The following is an 11,521-nucleotide window of genomic DNA, read 5'->3' as shown; positions in this document are numbered from 1 at the left end:
TTTCTTAACTTGTCTGTGCCGTTACTTGGGAAGAAACAGTTACAGCTCGTAGTTTCCCCAAGAAACACATTTTTCTGTTTATGCACTGGTTAAACAAACAAGATACAGTGTGTTAACAGTTGTTTCCTCCTGTCTAGTCTTATGCTAAGCAAAGCTTACCACATCTTGTCTCGAGCACTACAATCAGACGTCATTGGACAGAAAGCCAATAAACACATTTCCTAAAATGTTAAACTGTTCCTGTGATGCAAAGTTTACTTGTAATGTAACATGCTATGTAAATAAAACTGCCCTGCTTTGACTTAAAAGGTGCTAAATTAGAAATTCAGTAAACACCATTAGCTCTGTTGCCATTGTTTGCACTATTAGCTGCTGGCTCAGCTGTAGCCATGTTGAGAGCTGCGTAAAGGGAATCCCTTTGAAATAAAGATGCTCTCAATTTCAAATTCAGCACCTTTCAATGGATCAATCTATAATATGTCTATCGATCTTTAAAATTGCAATCACTAATTGTTTTATGTGACTAAAGATCTTCAGTTTATGTTAAAACAACATAAAGAAGAGAAAAGCCGGAACCAAAGAACGTTTGGCAGCTTTGTTCAGTGAAAAAAAGATTAATGATTATCCAAATTGCTTAAGATTAATATTCTCATGGTTAAATAGATGATTAACTGCTTCAAGCCCTCTTTTAATGGAAAATAAGGAGTCAATGAACAGAAGGACAGATTAACCAGAGTGACGAAAGAGTGGAAAAAGGATGGATGTGTAGGTGAATGAAGGACTGTTTACTTCTCCAGCAGGGTGAGTGCAGTCTGTGGGTTGACTCTCAGGTATTTGCAGGCGGGTTTGCCGTAATCAGCCAGGTAGGTCGACCAATCCCACTGGGTGAACAGTTCCAGTAACTATATAAAAGACAAACAAAGAGAGAGAGAGATAAATACAAAATAAAAAAAAGCTGTTGACCCACATGAACACTCCCAGTTTTGGGGGAGATGCAATTGTCCGTGAAGCAGTGAGAGCATAAACACCAACGGCATCCGGATGACTGCGTCTTCAGCGGCCCACGCTAACACATGTTGAGCAACATTTAGCTACAAGCGGCCTCAAAAGGAATAAATATGGAGGATTCGTGAAAGACAGAAAGTGAAATTTACAAAACTATGATGTGATCACGTTTCTGGAGCCTAACGTTTGTCTTAAGATTAACAAAGTTAGCCGTTTTCCTGTACTCTGAAATTCCAGATATTACGATAACTTTTTCGACCATAGTAGCAGGTATGTAAATCTTCAATAAGATACAGAGCTTGGTTACAAATATATATATATATTTCTTTTTTCTGTGGCTAAAAAATCACTTTTTTTGTAGCTTTTCTGTAATTTTTTTGTTTTCTTTTGCATGATGATTTCTTTGTATGTAGCAAAGGTAATAAATATGCATTTCTTTGGATTTTCTTCATCTCCCTGCACACTGTTTTTTTTTTAATACTGATGTTTTTTTTCCATATAACTTTGAAAATGCTTCCATACTTCCTTTTATGTTGCAATTTGAGATGAAACAGGATGTATCAAAGTCAATTGATTTCATAGTGTTACACATTTGATTACCACTAAGGGAGGAAAAAGGCAGTTTGATGAGAGGGGTTGAAGTGCAGGATTACTTAAAAATGTATTTCCTTTATTGGCTATATTTTATGATGATGCAGCAAAAAAAATTGTAAAAATCCACTGCTTTCCAGGAAGGGAATGTTTTCATGTTGTCTCTAACTTTTGCAGGGTAACACAGGAAGAGTAATTGAACAACAAATGGTCATTTTAAGGGAGAAGAATTCCTTTAAGTTTAATAAATCCTTTGTGTGATGTGCTTCGGCTTATTTACATGCTGCACTAGATGTTTCCAAGAATCTAAACGACACATTACTTAAGTCTTTACCAGCTAACACATTCCTCACTAATGCAACCCAATTTATTTCAATCGCTACTTTGAAAACCAGCCAAGAGTTACTAAGAAGTTTGGAAAGAAGGATTTAGAAATAGCTGGTTCAGCACAATCCTGATGTTAACCTTAAGATCATAACAACAGATCTCTAAGAAATCTACTCCATTGCTCAATTTTGTTAATTCTGAAGCGGACACATTCAGGTAATTCAAAAATAATGCAACAGGGGAGAGAAGGAGAAGAGCCGAGAAGAAGATGAAGGGTCCAGTCTTCCTCTACATGCCCCACATTTGGAACTGTTGCATAACCTGCTGAACTTTACCTAACACACACACACACACACACACACACACATGCAGGCAAAACCATAAGCCTGCAGACACACACACACACACACACACACACTCCGTCTGTAAAACGCACACACACATACATACGAGCAGGGAGCCCCGGTGAACTCTGGGTAACACCAAACACACACACAGATCCAGAGAGAGAAACCATATGTGAGCGAGGGATGAGAGAAGAGGAGAGGGAGGGAAGGAGGGAGGGATGGAGAGCAAAACCACATGTGGGGGGAGAAAATGAGAGAGAGTAAAGATGGGGAGGGACACAGATGGAGAGAAATGGATAACAGCGCAGAGAGAGAGAGAGAGAGAGAGAGAGAGAGAGAGAGACGGGGTAAAGGAAGGGCAGATGAAGATGGATAGATAAGGAGGGAGAGAAGGTGACGGAGGTGCACCATCGGACAAACAGGAAGGAGTAGAAGGAGGTCAGAAGATGCCGGTGACGCGCTTTCAAAGTTTGCAGAGGAATGATGGGATACAGGAAGGAGAAAGAGGTGAAAAATAAAAAATAAAAGCTTCTAAATGTGTCTGCTAGATTGTCCTACTGCTCGGTGATGCTACTGACTCAGCTGACTTCTATCTGACCTGCAGCTCCATCGGCTGCTCGACAGGAAACAGAGTGATGTCTGTTTACGCAAAGGATTTGTGGCACTTCAGGATTGAAAAAACAAACAAAAACCACAGAACACGTACACAAAAGCTTCCGTGTCAGCTTTTATGAACGCTAAACAAGCATCCATTTGAGTCAGATCCGTATGGTGAGCTCTGTATTGCAGTTGCTGTTAAACTGAAACACAATAAAAAAATAATTTAAGTTAAATCTAAATGTCAGGAACCTGATTTAAGTTGGGCGGATTGATACTGCTGATATTGAAAGTGACATTTAACGCCCAAATCAAGAACACATATTTTTCATATTAATCAACGTAGAGTGTTTTTATGCAAGCTGGCGACTGTTGGGAGATATAATCCGTAAAGATGTCGGTCTTTTCTCCAATTTCATGCGACTACGTGGAACTCGGCTTCTCTCTCCAGAGATCATGACCTGGTTACTTACAAAATAACCCACAGACCTCGCTTAAGGAACTATGGTTGAGAAAAAAAAAGAGTTCTTACATGCAACCGCTCAAACCGCAACCATGATTCCTGGAAAGTGTCCTCGCTATTGAGTCACTTTCTGTGAAAAATGATCACTCTTTTTAGTTACATGAACTTTTTGCTTCTTTGCTGCAGTTATGTGCATTAAATCGATCGAAATGAGAACGTCGACTACGGAAACATTTCTCATTTTTCACCAGAATTGCAAAAAAAGGTACCAACTCGTTGTATTGGTTTCTTCAATCTGCACACTTTTTGCTTTAGATTTATGTTTTACATCTGTTATTGTAAGAAATCTCACTATTGTAACGGATAAACTCTCTAAACTATATTCTTTATTAGAGCTATATATTTGCAGAATTCTGTTGAATTAACACGCTGGAGGTAATGACTCCTCACTTATAGAAGGTGTGCATTTAACTTAAGCAACGACCTCAGATCATGTTTAATCCCTGCACTGAAAACAGCATTTTAATATTATGTATTAACATTTAATTTGGGACTAAATGATGTAGGTTTGCAGCAAAAAGAGAGGTCAAGAGGTCATGGCTGTTTCTCAAAACAGGAAGTGTCCGTAATGTTTTTCTATTAGTTATTAGAACTGTTGTTTCCTCTAAATCTGGCTTTCGAGGGAGTCTACAAGACGAATTGCTGATTTGGACTTCCTCTTTTCCTCCCTCTCTCTCTCTCTCTCCGGTCCTTTTGCTTTTGCATTCACCTCCCTCTCCCTCTCTCTCTCTCTCTCCTTTGTCCCCGAGTTCACCCTCGCACGGCCGAGGTTTGACCCGCTAATCTGCCCATATAAACAAGCACAAACACACGCTCGGGCTGCAGGAAAACAGGCTCTCGCATAAACAGGTAGGAATAAAGGCAGTTACATAAAGCAGCAAATATCATCCCCGGCTTTGGAGTTAAGGGAACAAATCTCTGTCAGCTAATTAGGTTCAAGTGTACGAGAGAGTGAGAGAGTGTGAGAGGTGAACAGGAGGTGAAGGCGTGCCGGATAAAGATAGATACTGAAGCTGTCTGTGAGGAGGAGGAGGAGGAGGAGGAGGTTACACGCAAACTCATGCACGAAAAAAAAACAAAAAACATGCAGTCAGCAAGCACAGAATATTCAAAAACACATCATAGATAAGACGGAGGTTCATGAGACTTTTATGCTATCTGAGAGCTGATTGGTCGCTTTACTTTTAACTTTGATACTTTCTTTTTACAGTTTTTGTGTCGGAAGGTAACAGAAATCAAACGCTCCACAAGATGAGATGAGGAGAAAAGACGGAAAAACAACAAAGAGGAAGTGAAGGAGATGAGTTAGAAATGAAATGAAAAAGAATAAAGTCAGGAGGAGAGGAAAGATAAAAAGTTAAAGGAGATGAGATGAAGAAGGACGTAGAAGGAAAGGAAGAAAGGAAAAAGAAGGTAGAAGAGGTGAAAAGTGATGGATGAGAGAAGATAGGATGAGGAGAGAAAACGAGGAGAGAGAAAAGAGGAGGAGATGGACTGATAACGATAAAGAAGAGGAGTAAAAAAGAGAGATGGTGAAATACGAAGAGAGGGAGAAGAGGAAAGGACGGAGAGTTCAAAAAAGAGGAAAAGATTGAAAACATGAGGGGAGGAAAAAAGACAAAGAAGAGGGAGAGAATGAGAGAAGAAGAGGAGAAATCAAGAGGAGAGATGAAGGGTAAGAAAAGGAGAGGAAAGGAAACGGAGAGAGAAGATGAACAGAAAAGGACAGTAGAGGACAGAGGAGAAAAGAAGAAGAAGAGGTAGAGGAAAGGTGAAAGAAGAGGAAGAAAGGAGAAGAGGAGATGGAGAGAAAAAGAGGAAAGAAGAGGAAAAAGGAAAAGAAGAAGACAGGTGATGAGGAGAGCACAAAAAGAAGAGGGAGAGAATGAGAAGAGGAGACAAGAAGAAAAGAGAAAAGAAGAGAAGATGGAGGAGAAGAAATTGAAAGGAGAAAAGAGACTGAGGGAGAAGTGGAGAGGAAAAAAAGACAAAAGAAGAAGAAGAAGCGGTGAGGAGTTAAGAAGACGAGAGAAGAGAAAAGACAAGAAGAAGAGAGGAGAAAAGATGAAACAAGGACGAGGAGAGAGCAGAGGGAGTTTTGGGTGAACTTGAGGTCAGTAGGTAAGTTCGGTTGGAGCAGCGATGGAGGGTGAAAGCAGATGGAGAAATGAGACAAGAAGGGAGGAGGAGGAGGAGGAGAGGAAGAGAGGCAGATAAGACTGATGAAAATGGAAAAAAGAAGAGGAAGAAGAAAAAAAAGAAAAGGAGCGTGGGCTTTCCAAAAAACGAGGCACACGCGAGCCAGCAGGTCCTCCTGGCGAACACACACACACACACACACACACACACACACACACACACACACACACACACACACACACACACATTCACCCTACACACACACACACACACACACACACACACACACACACACACACACACACACACCTGACCCCCGAAAACACACACACACGGAGAGAAAACAGGTTTCTCTCCTCACCTCTCGCTGAACTTCTCTCTCCGTCTCGCTCCCCCCCCACCTCGCCATGACCTCCCCCGCGCTATCGCTCCTGTCTCCACACACACACACACACACACACACACACACACACACACACACACACACACACACACACACACACACACACACACACACACACACACACACACACACTCACACACACACACACACACTTGCTTCCTCTTATTCTTCTTCGTAGAGAAAAACAGAGTGACGCGTTACCCTCACATTTCTTGTTTGTTTTCTCTCATTTCTCCTCCGCTAATGGGGTTCTCTCTCTCTCTCTCTTGCTCGCTCTCTCCCTCCCCCGACTTTCTCGCATCCCCCTATTCTTCTCTCTCCCTTCTTGACATTCTATCAAACACTCCTTTAATTCCTCTCATCCTCTCCATGTCACTTCTACGCCTTTCCATTTCTCCTTCTCCTCCTTTCTTTCCCTCTCTCTCTCTGCACTCCCCATGCTTCTTCCTCTCCTCCCCATTTTGCCTCCTCTTCCATCTGCTATCTCCCTTTTTTCCATCTGTATTTCAACTGTATTCATCCTTTCCATCTCTAGCTACACTCTCCCTAACCCTTCTCTCCCCTCCCTCCATCATTTACCTCTTCCTCCTCACCTGCTCTCCCTCCTCCTCTACATCCTCCCCCTTCTTTCTTCCATCAGGTTTACTCCTATTGTCTCCCACTTTCCTCCCTGTCCTACATCTCTCCGTCCTCCCAAACCTTTTTTTTACCGCAATTCTGTCAAACTCAACTTTACTAAATCTTTCTTTCCATCCTTCCCTTTTCTTTACCCCTCCATTATGTTGCGCTCGTCTTCTCTCACTCCTCCTCTCTCCCCTCATTCTGTCAATCAACTTTCCTTCCCTACAGCTCTCCCTAATTTCATACTGCTCCAATTTGCTTTCTTCTCCATCTCTTCCCTTTCTTTTTTACCTCCTTATTACTCCCTCCCTCCTATCCCCCTTTCCTTTTTCTCAGTTTCAACTTTCCTTTTTGTTACCTCCCTTCTCTCCATCTCTCCTCGCCTTACCTTCCCCTCTCTCCTCTTCCTCTCCATGTCAACTTTACTCCTTCCTTCCATCTGTCATCCTTCCCTTCTCTCTCTTTCTCTACCTGAACTCCTATCCTCCTCCCTTATTTCACCTCTCCAAATTAACTTTACTCCTCCTTTTACCTCCCTTCTCTCCATCTCTTGCCTTACTCCACTTACCTCCCCCCTCTCTCCCCATCCTCTCCATGTCAACTTTACTCCTTCCTTCCATCTTTCATCCTTCCCTTCTCTCCCTCTATCTGAACTCCTATCCTCCTCCCTTCTTTCTCCTCTCCAAGTTAACTTTACTCCGTCCTGTGTCCATCCTTTCTTTCTTCCCTTCTGCATCCATAGCTCCTCCACCCCCCCCTCCCCTCAGTGTTTAGCAGACTTGTTAATGGTTATTCCGGCTGCAGGCATGATTTATTTGTTTGAGACCGTCGGGGAATTGCCGTGTTCCCATTCCTAACGGCCAAACGTCAGGGTCACCCAGAATCCATCATGTTTACACTCACACGTTGTGATTATGTAACGCTCCTGCTATGAAGCAATGACATCCGTGACCAAACGCTGTGAACCAAAGACCCTTTATGTGATTTTATGATTTAAACTAACTCTTCTTCTTCACCGACAAACACCCACTCTCCTCTAACGGCTGGCCCAGCTGTCCATTCTCCTTCTAGGTTTTGACAGGCGAGAGGTCAAAGGTCACTAAAAGCAGGGAAAGTGGATTTGACTTTTATCAAGGAAAGGAGCCGTTGTGGCACCAGTCAATACCTGCGGTTCTGTCTCTCCAAAATATATCTACCACACGTTCCACAGATCTTTACAGACCGTACGTGACGTTGCTTTGACACCTGTTCAGGAGATGAGTGATGATGGAGTATCAGAGTTCAAAGGTCACCATCAGCACACACAAAAAAAACACGCCGACACCTGTCAATCACGTCTGAATCTCTCCATCCATCTGCAGTGTGTTTGAGGTCAGGGAGAAAACGTCGATGAAGGAGCACGTTGACGTCTGTCCATCACAGCCGTCACCCCCCCGTCCTACCAACGGGTTGAGAATTCACTAAAAGCAGAGAAAGTGTTTTTAAACAGCAAGGCGTATCTGTCATCTCTCAACTCCTCCCTCCTCTCTTGACACAATCTACATCTTTGTTTCTCTTTGGCTACATCTCTCTCCATCGTTCAGGGGTAAAAAGGTCACTAAGGAGTTTCCTTCTGGCCAGAAAAAAAAAGCCGTATTTTGACACCTGCCTGTCAATGTCACGGTGGTTTTATAGGACAAAGGTCAAAGGAGAACAAAAGGGCAAAAAAACGAGTTTTATCAAGTTGAGACATTACGAAGTTTCCTTTACTACCAAATGATATATTCTAGATCAACAACGCCACAAGAAAAATACAGCGTTTTATACTTAAGTAAGATTTAACTGTTGTATAAGTTGCCTTACATTTAGGAAATTGTATTATTTAAGATATTTTAACACGTTTTCAGGACTTTGAGACAAAGTTGTTTGCATAAAAGTAATTAAATGGAACACTTGAGACTCTTTTACCATGTATTGCTTGGCATTTTTGCTCGAAAAAATCTCTTATTATCAATCATCAGATTTCTGCCATCCCGCTTATCGATCAATCAACCAATTGCTGCAGCAATAAATATGAGCAAAGTATTAATACCGATACAACCAATATGTCTTTGAATAACTCTTTTTTTTTTGGTGAGAATTCCTCAAAATCATAATTTTTCCGAGACAAAGTTGGCGTCGTCTAATTATATTTTCTGTTTGTGCGATCGCAAACCAAAAGATATTAAAATGAAATACATATCATCATTATCAACTGATAGATGAAAGCAGAAAATACTCACATGGAACCAAAAAATGTTTGACATTTACGTCTAACTGATTATCAGAATCCCTTTAATGTCAAATACACGCAAACAAGCGGTCCATCTCATTTGCAGGAGAACCTGACAGACAAAAAGGATTTTACACTTAACCCTTAAAGTCAGCTCTTGACCCTTAAAAGCAAGAGGTCAAAGGTCAACGTCAGAGGTTATCAGGCAGCACTGACTAGCTACTGCTGCTCTCCACTTTTCCTTCAGCTCCAACGAACAAACAGCCATTTATCTTTCTTTACCGTATTCTAATGACACTGCATGAGGTCGTCCATTGGTTTTCCAACTCCACACACACGTCTACCCTGCAGCCTGAACAGTATCGCTCCATCTTCAACTATGAATGGAATGAAGTAAGCTTTGGATGTTATCGCTTCGCCCACGGGGAACTCATTTTTCTCCCTCAGCGGAGGGCCAAAAATTAAATTAAAACCAAAAGCTTGTATCTTTGTACATCTGCCTGGCAGCCTGGTTTCATACGACCGCAGCACGCCCGCTGCCAGTAACCACGAACGCGGCACAACCTCCGCTGTGGTACTCCGTCAGCGAACATACACGCCGCTCTGTTGCTCCACGGTCGCCATGTGCAGGGTAATAAAACACAGAGCAGGAGAGATAAAGTCGTGATGTCGCTCCCTGTAGGGAGGTTAGCGTTTGGGTTGATATATCCCCCCCCACCCACACGGAGAGGGTCAGAGGCTGGCTATAGAACAGCACCGCTGTAGCTTGCTCAAGGGCACTTCAGCGGGCTGGATGCGATACAGCAGAACTCTGGATCTGTTGCGTAGACAGATACATCATTTAGAGAACAGGCGGCCAAAAAAGCTTTTTTTTTTTTTTTTTTTTTTTTTTTTTTTTTTAAGGCCTAGACTCGGTTGGGAACTCTTTTCTGTATCCAGAACGGAGAGTATTACTCGTTCACGTTTCCAATCCACTCTATTTAACAGTCACCCGGGGAAATCAAACAAGCAACTTTCTGGACAGAAGTAAGAAGTTGAACAACGGGCTGGATACATAGAACTAATAAACAGCTAGACTGACCACTGAGTGTTGCACCATTTGAGGCCCAAAGCCAGGTTATTCTCATACAGCGTTCGTAGCTAAAATTCAGGCGCTGTAATTTGTGGATATTCCATTAAATCATTTCTTCTGTAATACCGGTTATCATGAACCAGGAAGTAAGACTGCAAAAACCCAGCGCCGCGTGTGAAACGAGAAAGTCAATGTTGATTTATTTGTCACGTAACTTCTGTGGTAATTTTAAGCCAAACCACGATCTTTCACATAACCTCACAAAGTAGTTTTGTTGCAGGAGTGGTTTCCTGGTTTATTATGATCAGACTGTTTTCATGTAACGAGCAGAAATTGACACGTTCAAAGAAAAACTTTTCGTGAGATATCATACAAACTTTTGTATGATATCTCACCTTTTTGTTGAGTAATTTATATGATCTAAATGTACTGCTTCCAAAAAAAAAAAAAAACACAGCTAAAAGACCTACTAACTGTTGTTGCTCACCTCTCACACAAGGTGCAGATGAATAATCAAAAAGCTAGTTACCATCAACATAGATAAGTAAAGATAATTCTCTTTTTTCTTTTTGTTGGTCAAACTACTGTTTCCAAGATCACACTCAAATGGAGAACTCATTCCGGGAGTCATGGAGTTTATTCTTATTTGATGGGAGACTGATCTGATCTGTAGCAGTGACAATACTGACTCTAAATTACGGATTGTGTTATTAACAAATGGCACATTACATACCGTTTCTTTAATCACTGTTGATGAAATAAATAACGCAATATTTACAAATCTAGAAATGTAATTCCATTTTCCACAAGCCCAAATGCAGACCACTCTCAAATATGTCCTGAGTTTTTCATTGATTTTAATTTTGAAAGAAAATAAGTGATACTTGGTATTGGAAAATGAGATTGTTGCTAGTTTTCGAATCCATAAAGACCGCTGTATAAAAAGGTGACCAAATACTATTTGATAAATAACCTTATTTACGTCCTCTCTGAACTCTGAGATACCTTACTTCCATATCTAACTTATGATCTTTCTTCTGCTGACTCTCTCTCTCTCTCTCTCTCTCTCTCTCTCTCTCTCTCTCTCTCTCTCTCTCTCTCTCTCTCTCTCTCTCTCTCTCTCTCTCTCTCTCTCTCTCTCTCTCTCTCTCTCTCTCTCTCTCTCTCTCTCTCTCTCTCTCTCTCTCTCTCTCTCTCTCTCAGCAGTGACAGAAAAGTTGTGCGACCCCTTAAAAAATAAAAAAAAAAGTGACAGGGCTGAAATGGAGTGGAACAAAAAAAAAAAGAAAACGGAGAGAGAGAGAGAAGAGTGCTGGTGGTTCAACCAGGGGTCTCCGCTGTCAATTAGACACTGCGCAGATGGAGAGAGGGCGAGCGAGAGGCATAGACAGACAGAGACGAAGTGAGAGAGAGAGAGAGAGAGAGAGAGAGAGAGGAATGAGGGGAAATGAGAGGGAAGAGAGAAAACTCAAAAAGAATGATTGGGGAAATATTACAGGACTGCAGGAGAAAAAAGGGAAAGGAGTGAGCGAAGGAGGTCAGGCGGAGGGTAACTAGATGTTACGGAGGAGGAAGAACGAGTGGGTGAGGAACGGGGGAGACGATAAACGAGTGCAGGCTGAAGTCAGAGGGCCTGCTGGGAGCT

The 11,521-nt window shown here is 41.9% G+C and overlaps 1 protein-coding gene across 1 annotated transcript in view; it reads right to left on the bottom strand.

Moving 5' to 3' along the window:
* exoc6b (exocyst complex component 6B) overlaps positions 1-11,521 on the bottom strand; it is an 89,114-nt gene that overhangs the window by 4,352 nt on the left and 73,241 nt on the right. Inside the window, exon 21 of the mRNA XM_054601154.1 lies at positions 790-902. Coding sequence (XP_054457129.1) covers positions 790-902 — 113 coding nt within the window. The remainder of the gene's footprint in view (positions 1-789; positions 903-11,521) is intronic.

This window comes from Anoplopoma fimbria, chromosome 7 (genome assembly GCF_027596085.1).
Source record: "Anoplopoma fimbria isolate UVic2021 breed Golden Eagle Sablefish chromosome 7, Afim_UVic_2022, whole genome shotgun sequence".
NCBI lineage: Eukaryota > Metazoa > Chordata > Actinopteri > Perciformes > Anoplopomatidae > Anoplopoma > Anoplopoma fimbria.
Note: the sequence above shows the minus strand (reverse complement) of the source record. Positions and strands in the feature narration are given on the sequence as shown.